Source organism: Elaeis guineensis, chromosome 13 (genome assembly GCF_000442705.2).
Source record: "Elaeis guineensis isolate ETL-2024a chromosome 13, EG11, whole genome shotgun sequence".
Classification (NCBI taxonomy): domain Eukaryota; kingdom Viridiplantae; phylum Streptophyta; class Magnoliopsida; order Arecales; family Arecaceae; genus Elaeis; species Elaeis guineensis.
In genome coordinates, this window is record NC_026005.2 from 73,363,669 (window position 1) to 73,384,064 (window position 20,396).

The 20,396-nt window shown below is 41.9% G+C and overlaps 1 protein-coding gene across 4 annotated transcripts in view; it reads left to right on the forward strand.

Annotated features, from left to right (window-relative positions):
• Window positions 1-19,351, forward strand: part of LOC105056057 (uncharacterized) — a 32,827-nt gene extending 13,476 nt beyond the window's left edge. Inside the window, exons 15-27 of one of the 4 annotated variants that reach the window (XM_010938119.4) lie at window positions 6,875-6,982; window positions 7,128-7,203; window positions 8,339-8,475; window positions 8,567-8,726; window positions 8,837-9,016; window positions 9,108-9,224; window positions 12,570-12,725; window positions 13,442-13,612; window positions 13,712-13,824; window positions 14,115-14,238; window positions 18,329-18,424; window positions 18,517-18,579; window positions 18,683-19,351. In XM_010938119.4, coding sequence (XP_010936421.1) covers window positions 6,875-6,982; window positions 7,128-7,203; window positions 8,339-8,475; window positions 8,567-8,726; window positions 8,837-9,016; window positions 9,108-9,224; window positions 12,570-12,725; window positions 13,442-13,612; window positions 13,712-13,824; window positions 14,115-14,238; window positions 18,329-18,424; window positions 18,517-18,579; window positions 18,683-18,754 — 1,573 coding nt within the window. In that variant the 3' untranslated portion in view covers window positions 18,755-19,351. Of the gene's footprint in view, window positions 1-6,874; window positions 6,983-7,127; window positions 7,204-8,338; window positions 8,476-8,566; window positions 8,727-8,836; window positions 9,017-9,107; window positions 9,225-12,569; window positions 12,726-13,441; window positions 13,613-13,711; window positions 13,825-14,114; window positions 14,239-18,328; window positions 18,425-18,516; window positions 18,580-18,682 lie in introns of those variants that run through there. The other 3 variants (XM_010938120.4, XM_073247278.1, XR_012136161.1) reach the window with 3 other exon arrangements.
• Window positions 19,352-20,396: the final 1,045 nt, after the last annotated feature.

Here is a 20,396-nt window from a genome sequence, read left to right on the forward strand (position 1 = left end):
TACAGGCCTTCCCAGTTCGGGGCAAGTTTTCCTTGATTCTGAGGTTGTGAGGCAGCGGCTCGCCGTAGCACCAGGTCCCCCGCCCGGAAGACCTTGCTTTTGACCCGGGAGTTGTAGTAGCGGGCTACTTTCTGTTTGTAAGCCGCCATCCGAACTTGAGCCGCCTCCCGCTTTTCTTCTAACAAGTCGAGGTTGGCCTTGAGATCCTGTGGGTTGCGCTGTTCATCGAATGCCACGACTCATGCTGACGGAAGCTTGGGTTCTATTGGGATCACGGCTTCTGTCCCGAAAGCTAGGGCAAAGGGGGTCTCTCCGGTGGGCAATCTCTGAGTAGTCCGATATGCCCATAACACAGATAGAGCTCGTCAGCCCAAGTTCCTTTTGCCTTTTCAAGTCTCGCTTTGATGCCTTGCAACAGAGTCCGGTTAGTCACCTCGGCCTCACCGTTTGTTTGAGGATGGGCCACCGAGGTGAAGTTGTGGGAGATGTTTAGGCCCTCACAAAATTCGGCAAACTTTGCTCCAGCAAATTGTCGCCCGTTATCAGTAATGAGGGTTCTGGGTAAGCCAAACCTACAGACAATCGACTTCCAGACGAAGTCCTGCACTTTAGCTTTCGTGATTTTTGCCAAAGGTTCAGCTTCGACCCACTTGGTGAAATAGTCTATTGCCACCAGGAGGAACTTCCGTTGCCCCGATGCTATGGAAAAAGGTTCGAGGATATCCATCCCCCATTGCGCGAACGGCCATGGGGCACTCAATGGTGTAAGTTCGGAGGCAGGTTGCCTTTGTACATTGGCATATCTCTGACACCGGTCACATCTTCGGACATATTCGACGGAGTTATGGTACATGGTAGGCTAGTAATAACCTTGTCGGAGCAGCTTATGGGATAAAGATCTGGCCTCCAGATGATTTCTACAGACTCCCTCATGTACCTCCCTCAAGGTGAAGTCGGCTTCGAAAGGTCGGAGACATTTCTAAAGGGGCAAGGAGTACGACCTCTTGTATAGCTTGCCTTCGTAGAGGATATATCGGGAGGCCTGGTTCTTAAGCTTCCGAGCCTCTTTTGCATCAGGAGGAAGAACCCCGTCCTTGAGGTACGCAACTAGCGGGTTGATCCAACTGGGTTCATAGCTGATCTCCATCATAGACCGCGATTCTTCCGTGCTTGGGCGCTTCAGAACCTCGAAGAAGACTTTCTTAGGCAGTTCGATCGGAGCCAGCGTAGCCAACTTGGAGAGAAGGTCGGCCCTAGCATTTTTCGATCTCGGGATCTGCCTGATGTCGAAGCTGCCGAAGGTAGGGATGATCTCCCTTACCTTCTCGAGATATCTAGCCATACTGTCCTCCCGAGCTTCGTAATTTCCACTGACCTGTCCTACTACTAATTGAGAATCACTGTAGGCTTGAAGCCGATCTACTTTAATTTTTTGACAACCTTTAGTCCTGCAATCAGAGCTTCATATTCTGTTCTGTTATTTGTTGCGGGGAACTCGAAGCGCAGTGCATACTCTGCGACAATCCCGTCTGGATTGATCAAGATCAGGCCCGCGCCTGCGCCTGACATGTTGGAGGAACCATCCACGTAGAGGGCCCAAGAACCATCAGGGAGATTGGCTTTTTCCTCGGGGAAGTTCGGCCGGAGCCCTAGATTATCGGCTTCATCTTGTCCAAGTTCAGCCTCCTCTGGGATAGTGCATTCCACCACGAAGTCCGCTAATATCTGGGCTTTGATCGCTGGCCGAGGTCGAAAGTTGATGTCGAACTCCGTGAGCTCGACCGTCCATTTCGCGATTCTTCTGGAGGCATCCGCTCGATGCAGGACTGCCTTGATTGGCTGGTCGGTGAGCAGTGTTATGGTGTGTCCTTGAAAGTAAGGTCGGAGCCTTCGAGCTGCAATCAACAAGGTATAAGTTAGTTTCTCTAACTTAGTATACCTAGTTTCGGCGTCTCTCAATACTCGACTTATATAGTAGATCGGCTGTTGAATTTTCGCTTCTTCTTTAATCAGAACTGCAGCGAGGGCTACAGGAAAAACCGCCAGGTATAGGAACAATTCTTCTCCAGGCTCAGGCTTTGCCAATAATGGTGATGAGCCAAGGTAGGTCTTCAGCTCCTCGAACGCCTGCTGACGTCCAACGGTCCAACAGAAGTTCTTGGGCTGCTTGAGGGTCTGAAAGAAAGGTAAGCATCGCTCGGTCGATCTCGAGATGAAGCGATTTAGAGCCGCTACTTTCTCGGTGAGGCGCTGAACCTCCTTTATCGACCTCGGGGCGGTCATCTCCTGGATGGCGCGAATCTTTTCCGGATTTGCCTCGATCCCGTGCCCCGATACCATGAAGCCCAGGAATTTTCTTGAGGTTACTTCAAAAGCGCATTTGGCTGGGTTCAGCTTCATCTTGTATTTTCGAAGGGCGCTGAAGGTTTCCTCAAGGTCGGCGACGTGGTTCACCGAGGATCTGCTCTTTACGAGCATGTCGTCCACGTAGACCTCCATGTTGCGGCCGATTTGTTCTTTGAAGATCTTATTCACTAGCCGCTGATATGTCGTCTCTGCATTTTTGAGGCCAAAAGGCATGACCCTGTAACAATAAAGGCCATGGATAGTTATAAAAGCGATTTTTTCTTCGTCCTCTGGCGCCATCCTGATCTGATTGTAGCCAGAGAACGCATCCATGAAGGTGAGAAGCTCGTGGCCCGAGGTTGCATCTACTAGTTGGTCGATTCTGGGCAGAGGGTAACTGTCCTTCGGGCAGGCTTTATTCAGTTTTTTGAAGTCTATACACATCCTCCATTTGCCGTTCGCCTTCTTAACCAAGACCACATTGGAAACCCAGCTCAGATAGTTGACCTCTCTGATAAACCCGGCCTTTAGGAGTTTATCAACCTCCTCGGCTATTGCCACCTGTCTCTCCGGCACATGACTTCGAACTTTTTTCTTTGTCGACCGGTGTTTGAGATCGACGGCCAGACGATGCTGCATAACTTCAGCATCGATCCCTGGCATGTCTGCCGGAATCCAAGCAAAAACGTCCGCGTTCTTTCGCAGAAAATTGATAAGCTGCGTCCGCACCTCTTTTCCCAAGTTGGAGCCGATCTTCACCCTGTGTTCCTCGTTCCCATCATTCAAAGGAATTGAGACAAGATCTTCCATTGGCCCGCCCCGTTCTTCTGTCAGGTCGTCGCGGGTGTCTAATCCATCAATCGGACAGGGGTCAGGCTGACCACTTCTTTATAGGGCTATATTGTAGCAGTGCCTTGCCAAGGCTTGATCTCCCTTGACTTCTCCGACCCCCTGGTTAGTAGGGAATTTCAATTTCAGATGGTAGGTTGACACCACAGCCCGGAGGGCGTTGAGGCCAGGTCGGCCGAGGATTGCGTTGTAGGCTGACGGCGCCCTCACCACCAGGAAATCCACTAGAGCCTTGGATTGTCTTGGATATCGACCTGCAACTACAGTCAAAGTTATTACTCCCTCCATCGGGATAGCATCGCTGGTAAATCCTACTAAAGGGGAGCCAATCGGCTCCAAACGACCGTCAGGGATGGATATTTTTGAGAAGGCGTCGTGAAACAAAATATCAGCCGAGCTTCCACTATCAACAAGAATGCGGCGTACATCATAATCAGTAATATTTAAAAAAACTACAACTGCATCGTTGTGGGGGAACTGGACCTCTCGGGCGTCTTCTTCAGTAAAGGTTATGGGTCCTTCAGTCCTTTGCCGCTTGGACGGTCCGGTCGATCCGCTGGCTGCTCCCTTCCGGGGCTCTCCAGAGATGGTGCAGACGATCCCGATTGAAGGCCGATTTCCAGGTTCTTCCCTCGACGGCGCCGATCGTGGTAGGGTCCTCGGCCGATTCTCCCTACCTTTAGGCCGGCGTCGGATGGATCTGTCGACCATTGTTGCCGGAGGAGGGGGAGGGGTCTGGAAAACCAGGGGTGAGGCCGGAGCTTGAGATCTGGCCGTGGAGGCCGTGGATCGCCTGATGGATGCTTTGCGGGGAGGCATCAGGTGAAGATCTAGTAGAGGAAGGAGAAGAGGATGTCGGAGAAGATGATCGGAATCGGTCCCGTTGAGCACTCCTTTAAAAACAAGGGTACTGCGAAGACACAGTGCCCTTCCTCTAGCGCCAATTCTGTTGGTGCAGAATTCCGTCGAAGTCGGAGAAGCTGGAGCTGGGATGACCGCGGCCGCTGTCGGGACCTGCAAAGAAAGTCTAAACCGGAGTTGGGGGTGCTCCGGCAAGACCCTCCGACACTCAAGTCAGTACTCTGCTTCAACAGAAATGGAGTGCTCGAGCGGAAATTTAGGCAGAGTTTCAAGATAGAGTTTTTGAGCTTAGAGAAGAACATATCTGGGGGTCTTTATTTATAGATGGAGGGCGCAACTAATCGACAACGACGTCTGTAACCGTCTGGTAGTGGACCGTTCAGGGCCGCGTGGAGTTTGTTACAGAGAGTAGTGGTGTCAGGGGTCGTTCAGGGCCACGTGGAGCTTGTTGCGGGGGGTGGAGTGGTGTCTGTTGTCGTGACTTGCCAGAGAGTGGTGGAGCTGCGTGGAATCCGTTGCAGAGAGTGGAGCAGGGTGGCGGCTCTTGTCGTGGCTTGTCAGAGAGTTCGGATCCGTCAGTTGAAGCTCGGCTGGGATGCCCGATGAAGCAGAATGACTCTTCACATCGTCGTTCTGGGAGAGGCTCGGATGTTTCGAGATCGCTGACGTTTCAGACGGGAGTCGCTTGTCGTAGGAGCTCGGATGGAGATTTTCTGTTAGCGGAGTCCGGGGAAGTCCGTCTGGAATTTATCTGATGTGGAGGCTCATCCGAAGATCGTCCGCCGAGGAAATCCGGTTTTATGGAGAGCCTGGTAGGAGGTCGGTCGGCGATGGACTTTGGATAGCGCGGGGGAGGCTCGGCAGACATCGGAGGCGATCGGCTATCGCAGGGACCCAACTGTTGGAGCTCGTCCGTTATAGAAGCTCGTCCGAAATCCATCCGGTCGAGAAATTCGGACGGGATCCTGTTCTCGCGAGAGGTCGAGAGGGGACCGTCTATTGTAGGAGCTCGGGCGAGGACCAGTTATCGTGGAAGCTCGGAATAGTGTCTCGTCGTAGTAGTCCGTCCAAAATCCACTCGCTACGGAGTAGCTCGGCTGAAGTCTACCTGTGATAGAAGTTCGGAAGAAATTTGTTCATAGTAGAGGTTTGAATAAAATTTGCTTACAGTAGACGTCTGGGATAGCCAGCCTGCGGTAGGAGCTCAAAGTAGACCGCTCATAGTAGAAGTTCGGCTCTCGTGGGAGCTCGATTAGGATCCGGGGGGTGGTCGATCGCTGTAGAAATTCGGGTGGAGTCTGGTTATCGTAGAAATCACATTGTCGGGGAAGCTCGAATGCTGGCGAAGCCCGAGAGAAGTTCGGGGTAGAAACTCAGGGGATCGGTTGCTGTAGAAGGTTGGCAGACAGTGAGTCCCAGAGGGCCTTCGGGGCGGCCCGATGAATGAATGCAGAAGTTCACTATCGGAGAGGTTCGGATGATCGAGGAGGTTCGGAGAGGCGCCATGCACAAAGTCGGGAGCCGGAAGAGCTCTGGAAAGATCGGTTCTTTACAAACTTCGGCCGGGGGGGGATTTTATACCCAACAGTTACAAAATTCACTGAACTTTAAAAAATCTGCAAATTATTCATAGCTCATAGTCTGGCCAAATAATTTGATGAGTAATTTGTCAATCCCCAATGCACTACAAATATATCATGAATGTATCATTAGATTTGTGATTTTGGTGAATCGATCGTGAATCTTTAAAGTTTAAATTATTTGTTTGAGCTGATACCTGCTTTGGAAAAGTTCACGGCCATGCTCTCGCTTTTGAGGCATGAAGTGGTTGCGGTCATGGAGAAACAGTTGAGAGAATGGAGAAACTGGTGTTTGACATAGTTAAAATAATTTTTTTTTGAAAGAGTATTAAATGATACTGATTCTTTCACTCTTTTTGGTAGAAGAGTAACTCTTTCCCTTCTTTACTTTATCTTCACCACCGTTTTTTCTTTTTCCTCTCTTCTTCTTATCATCCTCCTCCTTTCCCCAGTCAACACTGTTATCCTACCCTCTTATTTTTTCTTAAACTATTCTATATTATGTAAATTAAGATGAATTATATAAATATTATATAATGTAATATATGTTATATGAATAGTATATATGTGTGTGAATATATATTATAAATATTAGTTTGAATTTTTTAAATATAATTAATTTTTGCTGATTTTTTCCGAGTTATTCCTGAGCACTGGACTTGTGACTCTGGATGTAACCAGGCTTGCAAGTTCCAGTTAAAGCTTTCTAGTTTGGGACCGACAAGGTCCATTATATTGGAGCATATATCTAGTGTGATCCTGCATGAAATATTTTGTAGTTTGGCTAGCATAAAAGAGGGAAAGAATAATCTGTACGGTGGCACATGTAAGCATTATTAATAAAAGAATAATCTGAGTTACTTTATTTAAGATGTATACACGTCAACGTATGCAGATTTGAAGCTACAAGATTTGCATATGCACATGTTCATGTAGAAATGCATATTTCTGTAAGCCTATGCATACAAGGTCAAGACCTTATTTATAAACCCCAAACCCTCTGCCAATATTGGTTCTTCAAGTTTCATTAAGACCAACCTTGTTCTTGGTATGTTGTGTAACAAGTCATAACTGACCACCCCTTCTGTGTTAAATTGATGAAGGCTGATATTGTGGGATTGCTTATAGCTGGTGCAAGCACATAGGCTGGTTTTATATTTTAGTGAATAATATATGATGACTGTTTTGTTCATTAGAGAACCAAAATTTTTAATAATTGTTATGTTTTTTATTTCTAGCTCAATTATGGAAGTTTCTTATCTCTTTGCCGAAATGGTTCAGCATGGGCTTCGCTGCATTGCCTTTTGTAAGACGAGGAAACTCTGTGAACTAGTTCTTTGTTACACGTAAGTCACTTAAATATTTATAAGAACCACTTCTAGGTATATGTGATTAATAGGATATTTTTTTTTGAAAATCTTATTCTGTTACCATATTAGATTTTTGGGTATCTTTATAGGTTTAATATTTTTTTTTTTGTAATTATAATAGGCGTGAAATTCTTCAGGAGGTTGCACATAATCTGGTTGGTTCTATATCTGTATATCGTGCAGGCTACACACCACAGGTTGTTCAACTCTTTCATGTCATTATGATACACTACCATGTTAAGGGATTATTTAAATCACATCCATATAGATTTGCATGTACCATAGGATTGCTTTCTTCATCTCATTCCATCTTAAACTCCCTCCTCTTATTTGAAGTTCAATACTCCTGTCAATTGGCATCAGATGGTAAGACATTTAGCTTAATGTACTTTAGGTTGGGACTGCATATTAACTTCACGATACTTAATGTTTGCTCTGAGTGAAGCCCATCGAGGGTATCTTTTCTTATAAAGCATTCATAGTGCAGGGCAAAGGAGATATAGTATGTAATGATCAAATAGGAATGTATGCAAAGTAAGAGGATTAACCATGGATATATACAAAATCAGGTGCATAATTGTATACAGACACCTAAAAGAGAAAGATAGGAATGGGCTATACTGCAGTGTTTCATTCAATTGCTATAACTAAATTTCTTCTCAGTTTGCGGTATTGCACACCTAAACCCTAGATGACTTGTATGGCAAAGTAGATGGATCATGTGAGAGATGGTATTCCTTGTGAACATTGTCTCCATGCTTTGAGGAACTTCTGTTTTGGATTGCCATCTTTCCATTGTTAGGGACCTTGATAGGGTCCATACTCCGTATCAATTGATTCATTGGCTGATAAATCAAAGGATTGAGATTTCTTATGCTTTTATTGTTTACCATTATGAGTGGGATGTTAGATGTATATCTTGTCATGATGAAGATATTTATTCATGATATCGAGGATCTGAGTTTAGTGGCACGGATTCATATGAAGCATCACTGTGTCCTCTTGGAAAGGTCTTTTGTGCAGTCAATGAAGATTGTACAAAGTGACTAACCGCTGTTGACCATAATTTGCACATGCAGGGGGCAGAGGGGGAGAGGGGGGGAGGGGGGGTGCTAATATACCTTATTAATGTGAATTATTTAGATTATGCTTTGTCTACTCAATGCTGGTTAAATCAAACTCTACATAATATTTATGAAAATCTGACTTATCTTTTATGTGTATGTAGCAGTGTTTTTTTGCACTTTCGTTTTCTTCTTTCTTGATTAGTGGTCATATTTCACGAAATCCTTGACTATGGTTTGCTGGCTTGTGGAATAAATGATAGAGCAGGAGAGAAGAAGAATAGAAGCTGAACTTTTTGAGGGGAAACTTCGTGGTGTTGCTGCAACGAATGCTCTTGAACTTGGGATTGATGTAGGACATATTGATGCAACTTTGCATCTTGGTTTTCCTGGCAGTGTTGCTAGGTGGAGAGCTAACTGATATCTTGCATTATGTATATGTGTTCCCTACCAGCTTGATGATGTTTATTTGTTCCTTTTACCCCTTAATCTGTAGCTTGTGGCAACAAGCCGGGAGATCTGGAAGAAGAGCAAGGCCATCACTGGCAGTCTATGTTGCACTTGAAGGGCCACTTGATCAGTACTTCATGAGGTTTCCGCAAAAGCTTTTCGGGAGACCAATCGAGCATTGCCAAGTTGATGCTCATAACCAGAAGGTTCTGCTTCTTTAATTTAAGGAGAAAACATTTTTTTTAAATTCTATTGAGGGATTTCTGTAAATGGACAAAAGTTTGCTATGTGTTTATTTTTGAATTGCCTATTACAGGTGCTGGAGCAGCACATTGCCTGTGCTGGTTATGAACTCCCATTGTGTTTACAATATGATGAAAAATATTTTGGTTCTGGTCTGGACTGTGCAATAATGGCTCTCAAGCTTAAAGGATACTTAAGTAATGATCGGCTAGGTGTTTCTTCTTCCAAAATATGGAATTATATTGGACCTGAGGTGTATTTTTGTCTGCATGGCCTTTTTCCTATGGTATATGGAAATGAGAAGTAATAGTTACTTATTTAACTTTTTCGTTCCATTTTTCCAGGAAAGGCCATCACATGCAGTTAGCATACGTGCAATAGAAACTGATAGATACAAAGTGATAGACATGTCAAACAATGAAGTGCTTGAGGAAATTGAGGAAAGCAAGGCTTTTTATCAGGTAATTTGCAGCCGATGTTATTCCAAGCTGCAGTGCTGTTAATCTGCAATGGTTTGATATTTGTAATCAGCAGGTTGCATAATATGAACTGTAGAATTTTATTTTCTAATCTGCTTTAGGATGTTTTTCCGTGTTATTATTTACAGAAGCTCAAGTTTTTTTGTGCCACTTATTTTATGTTAAAAATATATAGCAAGAACCTACTGTATTTTATTTTTGCTCTTCCTTGAAAAAAATATCTAATATGTATAATTTGGGTTGAGACAGTGTTGCATGAACATGAACATGAGAATCAGATTCGGAGACGTATCCATGCACCTGACTCAGCAAGAGGGAAGGAAAGACACGGATTTGTAGGATAACATATAAATTTAACTAAATTATATATTTATACTTTTAAAGTTTAAACATTATCTATTTAAACATTAAAAAGAAAATGTTAAAAGATAAAATTTGTTAAGATCTTTCAATATACATGTTTCTCATTCCAACTTCCCTCTAAATCATGCAACAATTATTTTGTAAAGTTGTTTCAATACCCATATACAATCTTGGAAAAGAACAACTAATCACTCATCATACCAAATTAGGATCAAACTCATTGTTGGAAGAGTTCAACTCTCTTCCAATCTTTTAAAGTGGCTACCAAAGAACTTCATAAGTATCCAAGTGTCCAATATGTATCCAACTCAGATATGCATGTAACATGGATATTTGGAGCTGGATGTGAGTGCCCAAGTACCACTAGTTAAAAAAGGAGAAAAGAAAGAAGAGATGAATTGCATGACTTAGAGGGTAATTTAATTTTGAACATACTTGTATTTCAGAATTCATCTTGCATGTGGGCTTTTGTACCTCAATGTTGGTTGGCAGTTACATGTGTTGTCAAAGGATGATCACTTCACATGAGTTGCTGATGTCTTATATTTTTCCTCAGTGTTCAAGGTGCTTCTTGGAATGTTTCTTGCTACCTGTCTTTAAGGAATTTAAGATTCTTTTAATCTATCAATATTTTTCGTACAAGGCAAAGAAAGAAAATTCTTTACGTTTATGTATTTCATACATGCTATTACAACCAAGGTTTTAAATCTTGTGGGACAAAGGTGTCCCGATTTCTCCATGGAACGGGATGCCCCGTCGTCCCTTTCCATCCCAATAGTAGTTCCGATCATGCATCCCAGTGGATATCCTCCATCTTTCTTCCCTTCTTCTTTCCTTCCTTTCTTTCTTTTTTTCTTTTTTTTCTTTCTTCCTTCTTTTCTTCCTTTTCTCTACTTTCCTTTCTTTCCTTTCCTTTTTCTTTCTTTTTCTTCTCTCTTCCTTTCTTTTTTTTCATTTTTCCTTTTATTTTTCCCTTTCTTCATCTTTCCTTTATTTCTTTCTTTCCTCTTTCTTCTTCTCTCTTTGTAAGGATGGGTTTCGGAGTCCCAAGTCTATCTCGGCTCCATTTCTCACAGGAACGGGACGAGACATTCGGGATGCCCTCCGTCCCATCGGGACGTAAAACCTTGATTACAACCACATGGATATTCAATTCTATAAAAGGGTAGGCATATTGGTGTCTAGTTCAAATGAGATTATTATATTTCTTGTTACAACTAGCCATGGATTTAAGTGCCAGTTGGCATGGGACAGCATTGACCACCATGGATTGTGCCAGTTCTGGTACCCTGTTAGCAAACTACCTCCTTGTGATTTTTCAGTCCTTCCAACTAACTGTATTACAACATATCAAATTTCTAAGCTACTATTTTTATCTAGTGACAGATCTCCATCTTTCTCAAGCGATCATCATCAATACATCCTTGCACGTTTTATTCTCCCAATAACAATTAAGGTCCTATTTAGATACCCAAAAATACCATGGTGTGGACCAATTTTTGTTCCCGGCAAATAGTTCCTAAACAAGTGTTTGGACTTTGGATACATGTTTTAAAGGCATGAAAAATACTTTGAAACAGACCCCGTATCGGAGTATTTTCATACTCCACTAAAGCCAATTTCACTTATAGCATGTATCTTGTCCATCCCCCTACTTCTGTACCTTATTTGCTGTTGCTTCCTAGACCCTGTTGTGCTTACCCTTAGTCCATTACTGCAATGTTGATGATACTAGACACAGCAACAGTATTGGCAGCCTCCACTGGTCATGGTGATGGCACTGGCAAGAATGATGCCCCCGACCTCTCTCTCTCTCTCTCTCTCTCTCTAGTTCACCTCCAAATGATCCCTAGCCATTCGGTTCGGGCCCCCTCTTTGCCAGCCCATACCAGTCTACCAGGCAGATCCTTCATCCCTCTTCCTAGATCCAGTTCACCAAATTCATCGTCTTTGGATGATCCTAACACACATTTGGTGGCTCATCTCCAATTCCCACTTCTCCATCCCCATTACTACCACTACCACCACCACCACCATCGTGGTCATGGTGATGCAAGTGATAGTGATGGCGATGGTGATTATTGTGGCTATGGTGGTGGTGGTGGTCTTGGCAATGTTGGTTGTGATTGTGGTTGTGCCATTGTGGTGGTGCTTGTAGTGATGATGATGGCAATGATTGCAGTGCCACTGGTCATGGTAATGGTGTCCAATGGTGGTAGTCACAGTGATGGTGGTGGTGGTGATTGTGATGGTTGTCTAGGGGATGGTGGTGGGCATGGTGATATTGATGATTGCAGTAGTGGTGGTGGCAGTGATTCTTGTGTTGTGGTGGTCAGGATGGTGATGGTGGTGCTGGCACCCATGGTGGTAGCGATGGTGTTGGCAGTTGTAAGGGTGGTGATGGTGGTGATGAGGGTGGCAGTGGTGATGGTGGTGATGGTGTTTGTGGTTGCATGGGCAGTGGTGGTGATTGAGGTGGCCAAAGGCTAGGGTTCAGATTGGTTGGAATAGAGTGGGTTGGCAACCAATTCTTGTGGGAGGAAAAAATTTTTCTTGATTTTCTCTTGATCCTAGCCAAACAGCTATGATCTAATATCCCAGAGTAAAAGTTTTGCAGAGTAGTGGCATGATTTATCACTCTATTACAAGAGAAGTTTTGTTCTCAAGAAGTTCTTTCAAAGTACCCAAATTGGACCTAAGATGTTCAAGCATAAGGTCCCGAAGGCAATTAGTGGCCCACAACATAGTCCTAGCTTAATTCGTTAGAAACTTTGATAATTTTATGTGATTGCTTCATTATTCCTGGACGGAACATGCTCTCTCTTGCATTTCTATATGTTAGCCATTTGTATTTTCTTTCTATAATTATAATGTGATGTGGATTTTACATAGTGGATGTTGTTTCTAGTTCTTTATAGATCAAGTCACTATATGAGACACACCTCTGTTTTTTTCACCTATCAGGTATATGAAGGTGCTGTTTACATGCATCAAGGCATCACCCATCTTGTGAAAGATTTAGACTTATCAGGAAAGATTGCTTTTTGCCAAAAAGCTGATTTGAAGTATTATACAAAGACACGAGACTACACAGACATTATTATTACTGGAGGTGACCTTGTATGTATAGCTATTAAACCTTTTACAGTGCAATTTGTTTTCATTCATTAATCAACAATCCTTTTATCTTTATGAAGATACCAAATCCTTGTTTTTGATGGTTGAATTATTTTTCCCCATTTCAGTTGATTTCAGTCATTTGACTGTCATCTATGTATGATTTCAGTCTAACGGTTATGTAGACTCCTTTTTTCTTTCTTTTCTTTTCATCTATATATTTTTTAAATTGTCCAAAAGAAAGAGCTTGTGTAAAAGTTTTTCTTCTTTTCTTTACCCTTTTTCTTCTTTTGGCACTGCTAAATTTTAAAGACTGGAAATGGATTTTCAAGTTTTAAGCTTGACTTATCACTGAGAATGTCAAGGTTCTTGAATCAGGTCTTACAAAGATCCATGGTATGGTGCTAGCCCATTTGTGTGTTATTCTTTTATGTATCCTTTATATCCTAGTAGGGAACATGACAGGTTAGTTTTTGATGTTGTCTTCTTGCAGGGTGGCTTTAAACCTTGCATTTGTCATTTGAAATAATCAAAATAGTGGAGATGGTCACTACCTTACATCCTAGCTGTATAAATAGTCAAAGATTGCACATACATATCTAGGTTATCTTGAGTATTGCGGGATTTATTATTGCTAAGTTGCTGTTTGGAATGACACTCTTAAACTGATTCTAAAATCATAAAAAACAATTGATTGTTCTTTTCTTTGTTGTGTTTAGGGTTATCCACCAGTGAGGGCATCTGAATTTGAGAAACTAAGAACAACTGCCCAAGCAAATGCTTGCAACATAACAACCAAATGGTTTGGCTTTTATCGCATATGGAGAGCAAGTAACAGGATATTTGACAGTGTTGAGCTTTCTTTACCTGCATATTCCTTTGAATCCCAGGTTAGTGGTACAAATCACTATATTTTTAACTTTCTTTTACTCTGATTTTTCAAGATTTTGCTCAATTTTTGGGTACCATTCTTTTAAATGGTTATCCAGGCAGCTTGGATACGAATTCCTCCATCGGTAAAGACAGCTGTGGAGATGCAGAACCTTCCCTTTCGTGCAGGGATGCATGCTGCTTCCCATGCTCTCCTTAACGTAGTTCCATTGTAAGTTCTTGTCACTTGAGTTATCAGATGGTTAGCGCAAATTAGGCCTCTTGCCCTTGATAAGATGAGTTACTGGTTCTCTTTTCCAGTGCATCCTTTGGACTGTAGGAACTGACAGCTTGCTGGGTTTCTACTGCTCATTATGTGAATATAACATTTCTTTTTTAAATATTAATTTAGGAACATACAAGTTCATTTGCATATATGCTGCATTTTTTTATTGAAGCTTGCATTTGTCTGATATGCACAATACCACATGAATCTAATGACTATGCATATTTTGTACGTAGGTATATGATGTGCAACACTTTTGACTTAGGTACCGAGTGTGCAAATCCCCATGAAACTCGTGCTGTTCCTGAAAGAATTTTGTTGTATGATCAGCATCCTGGAGGTATTGGTATTACAGCACAGGTAATCTCAGCCAGTAGTTGTACTCCCTATTTGTAGTCACATTGTTTGTGCTTTTATTGAAGTCTAGATCCTGATAATATGAATGCAATCTTAGAAACATTGAGGAGTTGCCCACATCGCATTTTTAAATTTTGAGGTGCATGTTTCAGAATCTTGTGATGGGTGAGTGGGGCGGGGATTATTGCTTAATTCCAATTTCTTTGGTTGACATTGGGCAATGTCGATGTTTAGAATAATGTTTTCAACCCATCCACCAGTCAACACATGCATACACGCATCAAACAGGCATTTGGCGGTCCCACATGGTCATATGTGCTCATTCCAACCCCTCTAAATGCACGTGGGCACATACACAAGCATATACACTTGCAAGCAGGCATGAAACATGCATAGGTACTCACAACACCATCACTGCTAACTTATGCATACAACTCCATGCAAGGTCTGCGGAACCGGTACTGGTGGCCGGATCGGCCGGCCGGCGATACGGTTCCGCACGCCTCCGTTCCGTTCCGTTCCGAACCGAGGCAAACCAACGAAGGAAAACGGAGCCGAATCGGAGAAAAAGAGAAAAAGAGAGAGAAATAGAGAGAGAGAGGGAGGAAGAAAGAAAAAAGGGAGGGGGTCCGCCAGAGGGCCTCTGGCGGGCCGTCGTGGCCCGCAGGCCGTGTTTACGGCCCTTGCGGCTCCGCGGCATGAAACAGGGGCGATTCGTCCCTATTTTCGTGTTTTTTTTAAAAAAAATATTTTTTAAAATGAAGCCGGCAGTGGGTTTGCCGGCATCACTTAAGTGAAGCCGGCAAACTCCATGCCGGCTTCATTTAAAAAAATATTTTTTTTAAAAAAATGGTGCATGTGCTGTTTTTCATGCTGGAGCCGTCTCTGTTCCCCTCCAGAACGGTTCAACACGTCCCGTACTGGGCGGTTCAGCCCGGTACGGCATTCCTTGACTCCACGGATGTATGTGCGCACACAAACCAACACTTGCATGCCTATCTTCATATGCATGCCCAGTTACTAGATCAACCACGCATGCATAGATATTTATGCCATACATGCAGGCACTGAAAGAAGCATACATGCACCTGCATGTGCACACTTTCATGCATAGAGAGATCCAAAGATGAAATTTTGAATGTCTTCTTATTATGAGTCAAGCGGCCAGAAAAGCATGGTCTTAATGAAGCTAGATTGAATAAAAATACTTGTAAGTTGTATAAACTGAAATCACTATTGATTATGACAGATTCAGCTCACTGCTTTAAAACCTATGGACTAGAGTTCAAGAGGTCTGAATGTGATGGAGGATCATCCATTAATAAGAAATCTAAGCACACTTGTGTTAGGTGCAAATATAGAAATTAAAAAAAAAAATTATGTGAAAATCAGAAAATTTTATCTCTAGCACTAGAATTTTGCGGAATCTAGAATTTGAATTTTATGTGGAAGTTAGTATTTTTTGTTTATGTGGACTTGGGTAAAAACCTATTTCTATGTTAATGGAGAACATGGTTTTTGCATTATTAAGATTCAAGGATACAGAATATTGAGTAACTATCTCCCTTTACCTTCTTCTCTTCCCTCTTCTTCTTTTTCTTCTCTCTCTCCTTCTTTTGTCCTGCGTTAAGTGATCCAACAGCAATGTTAAATTTGTTAATTACTTTTGGAAGACACTTTGGGAATTATGTGGTACTAATTTGGTGTTTTCCTCTGCATTGCACCCCCAAACTGATCGTCAAACCAGAACACTTAATTTGTAGTTGGAGTGATTTGCTTAGATATTTTGTTGGATACGAATCGGGTAATTTGGTGCTATGTACTACTGAATTCACTTATAATAACTCTGTTCATAGGTCTACGAATAAGAGCGCATCTGCGTGTGTGTATGGTTATCAACCCCATATCCCTATTGATCTTGTTCCTTTGCCTGATACCCATGTTTCTGAATCTGCAGAAAATGTTGCCCAACATATGCATGATTTGTAAACAGAGATTAGGCACAAAATTGCGATGATCAATGCCAATTATAAACTCTCTGCTGATATTGTATCGTATGGCTGAGGTTAATGTAGGAAATAATGTCGTGGTTTGCATTTGTCTTGAATGTTTGCCTAAAAATTCTTTCATCTGCTGATAGTGTATCGTATGGCTGAGGTTAATGTAGGAAATAATGTCATGGTTTGCATTTGTCTTGAATGTTTGCCTAAAAATTCTTTCAAGAAATTGCATGCCCAAGCCATTGGCCTGTTTTCCATCATTAGAAACTTTGACCAATGTATATTTACTTGGTTTACCTGGTCATATGAATATGAGTCCTGTTTTCAATAGGGAGGATTTATTACCTTACCGAGACTCCTTTGAGCTTTCTGCTTTGCAATCTAATATTCTTACAGGTACTTTAGTTCTTAAGGCACCATGTTTTCTTCAGCAGCGAGATGAGATCGAGACAATTATGGATGATGGGATTGTTACTTCTTCTAATGGTGGTTTCCATTGTTTTCTTGTCCAATGGAAAGGCTATCCTTGATCTAATGTTTCTTGGATTCAAAGAATAAGTTTTATGCCTTGAATCCTGAGTTTTTAGAGTGGTACTTGCAGTTAAACTCTTCGGAGTCTTGTTCTTTCCAATTGGAGGAGTATGCTGGAGGATCATCGATTAATAAAAAATCGAAGCATGCTTGTTTTAGGTGCAAATATGGAAATTGAAAATTTTTACTTTATTTGGAAATTAGAGAATTTTACTTTCATGTGGACTCTAGAACTAGATTTTTGTGGACTCTAGAATTGGAATTATATGTGGATTCTGGTATTTTATTTTTATCCGGACTCTTATTAGGGTTTTGGATTGCCTATATAAATTGATTGCTATGTTAATTTAGAACAAGATTTGTACTATTGAGATTTGAGAATACAGAATATTAAGTTTCCCTCTTCCTCTACCTTTTTCTCCTCCTCTTCCTCTTCTTCTCTCTCTCTCCCTCCCCTTCTGCCATGTTATTAGAACATGTATTATATTTTACTCTTAAGTTGCCTATATCATGGTCAGTATACAAGGAAGAAACCTTGAGAGCATTTGTTTGCTAGTTTTTAATTATGGTAAATGTTGTATATCATGATTGACCATATGGACTTTTAATTTGGAATCCTGTCATGCATCTTGTACCAGTAAAGATTTATTCTTTAGATCCTGCCAGGAGAATTCTAGCTTAGCTAGCATGTGCACACTTGTGCGCATGCATGCACAGACATGTGTGCCAGCATATACACTCACAAAGAAATCACATAGAGAAAGAGAGCTTTAATAGAATTTCTGCATTGATGCTTCCTTTATTTAGGTGGTGGATGTGGCCTAGGTTAAGTATGGTTTAAATTGAAGACAATGAAGAGATTCATTATGATCATAACCAATGCACAGGCATATTGGATGTGTTAGATGTTAGTTACAACCAAGCAGATACAAGACCACCATGCTCCACGGCTAATGTCCTCGACAGCCCATTTCGTGTTGGCTTTTTCTCTAGTCTAGGTAGTCCTTTTCCATCTCACCGCTTTCACTCTGGGGCAATTAGCTACTCCTTCCCATGTAAGTATTTTCACTCTAGGACATTTAGTTAGCCCTTTCTGTGTGGTGGCTAAATTCTGTAGCCTTATCCATAGGCAACTTGTTATGGCCTTTACTTTTTCTTCCTTTTTGTCCCATTGGTCACCCCCTCAGTGACTCAAACTTCAGATGTGGGTCTAGCTCTAATACCAATCATTTTGACCCTAACTAATGCACTTAAAATGCTTAAGCATTAGGGATGGTCCTGACCAGGTAAATGGCAAGCCTGAAAGTTAAAACTGGTAAACCAAAGATCATGAAGGAGCACTGCTGTGATTATTCTCATATTTATCTAATCCTTTCGCCCCATTTGCAACTTTAGCTAATCCTTTTTTTCTTTCTTTTTTTTTTTTTTTTTTTTGATGTGGAATCATAATATTGGTTTAAGATAATAAATACAGATTGTAATGCCCAATTTTTGGCTTTATCTAAACATGGAATGTTACATGTGCATGCCCTTGGTAACACAAATTTCAAGTTTTGTAACAGGTCCAACTACTCTTTGGGGAACTCCTGACAGCAGCCTTAGAACTAGTTTCAACATGCAACTGCATGAGTTGTTCTGGTTGTCCGCATTGTGTACAAGTCAGTCCCAGTCATCTTCATTCCAAGCCCCTTTTTTATCAAGAAAATGCCAAAAAAAAAAAAAGGGTGTTTATCAATTTCTTGTGTTGTAGGTGCTATCGTGTGGTGAATACAATGAAGTCTTGGACAAGGAGGCTGCCATTGTAATTCTTGAGGTATTTGGGTGTTCTATGTTGGTGGAACTTACATCCCATGTATATTAGCGCCTTTCCACTAGATCTAAAATTTGACTTTATATGAGAGATTTGGTTTGTGCAGGGTGTGATTGAAGCTGAGAAGTCATATTTTGAAGGCAAAGCAAAATGTTGTGAAAACTCTGCTGCAAACTAGCAGTTGGTGTTCCAAGTATCATGGTGAAGCCAGGCGGAGTTTTTTCTACGCTACTGCAGGGTATGCTGCAGTTGTAGTTTGGAATTATGTAATCACTGCTACATGCTAATCCTGATGTCAGAGCATCTATATCATTTACCACCGGGAAGATGCAGGCAAATCAGCCTCCTGCCAATTACCCCATGCCAAGAAACTTCTGTCCAAATAAGTGGATATTTTTTGATAGAACAGGGGTGATCCAACCAGTATTTCATCAGAATATGGAATCAGAACAAAGCGTGGGAAGGGAGGCGGAAGTATCAGCATGAAACTGGTTGCTGCGGAACCAGTTGAGATGGTGGAAATTGATCAACATATACCAGCGGTACTTGCAAATACATAGCTCATGACCTTTGTTATCGCAGATCACATGAGGTTGATGAGGTGGCGACTGGTGTAATGCTATGTTGTATGTCACATGTACCCCATTACAATGTGTCATGAAAACGTGTTACTTTTGTGAGCCCATAATTGTTACTCTGCTTCTCTTCCTTTTGCTTCGATGTATATCATTTTCAGCCAACACATCAAAGTTATATAATCTTTTGTTTAAGTGCCTCTGCTTAATGCCTACCGTTCAAAGTGGAAAATTTTCAGATTGTTTAATGTCAATGCTTGTGAGTAGTGGAGAGAAAGTAGTTCCTTCTCTGGTGGACTTCTTTCCTTTATATTTTTTTATTCTCGGCTTGCCTTCGATGATTTAGATCTCTGGTTGTGAGAAATGCTACAGATTGATGAAGTTTAGGAAGAATGGGATTAGAAAGTGACAACGAAGTAACGGTTATTGCTTAGTTTCCATCCGTTTCCATTAATGACGAAACTCGTCAGGGTCCGAGAATGGGCTTAAGCCCAAAAGGTTGGTATTGCTTTAATGGGGATGCTGATAGATAATTTAAGTTGGGCCTTGTGCCCGCAGACTGAGGGCATTATGCGAAGGGTAAGCTAGGGTCGATCTTTTCGTGTCTAGGGTACTTTTTCTCCCTTTTATTTATTTTTCGTTTTGTGCCTGCGTGCACAGTTTTATCTAAGCAAGTTTCTTGAAGAAAGAAAGAGGAATGTACTATCATGGATTCCAATTTTAATGCTTTTGCATCATAGACTTATTTGTAGGCTATGGGTAGATGCTACTCTCTTTGGTACCTAATGGAGTAACCAACTAGGTATCCTTATTCCTTGGATGCTAACCTGCAAGAGGGTGGATTATTGAGGAAATAGGTCCCATGGAAGCGGAGATGTAGGAAATTATAGGATGTTGATTGGCCTAAGCTGAAAAATATAGGTGACATGAACTCAAAGAGGGTGCCCATTTTTGTGAAAATAAAGGAGTCCAATCCTAATAGAGTGGTTATTGGTTGGATCAGATTCACTGCTCGGTTGAATCAGTCCATCCACAAAGCAACATGCACAATCCTGATAGAGTAGTTATTGGTTGGATTAGATCCACTGTTCAGTTGGACCAATCCATCCGCAAAAGTAACATGCACAATGACAGATTAAAAGAAAAAGAGTGCGATACATGTATTCATGCATATTGCTTTATGATAGAACTGAGCCATCAACTCAACGGCTGATCTAATCTAAGTAAAAAAATTTACACCCGAAA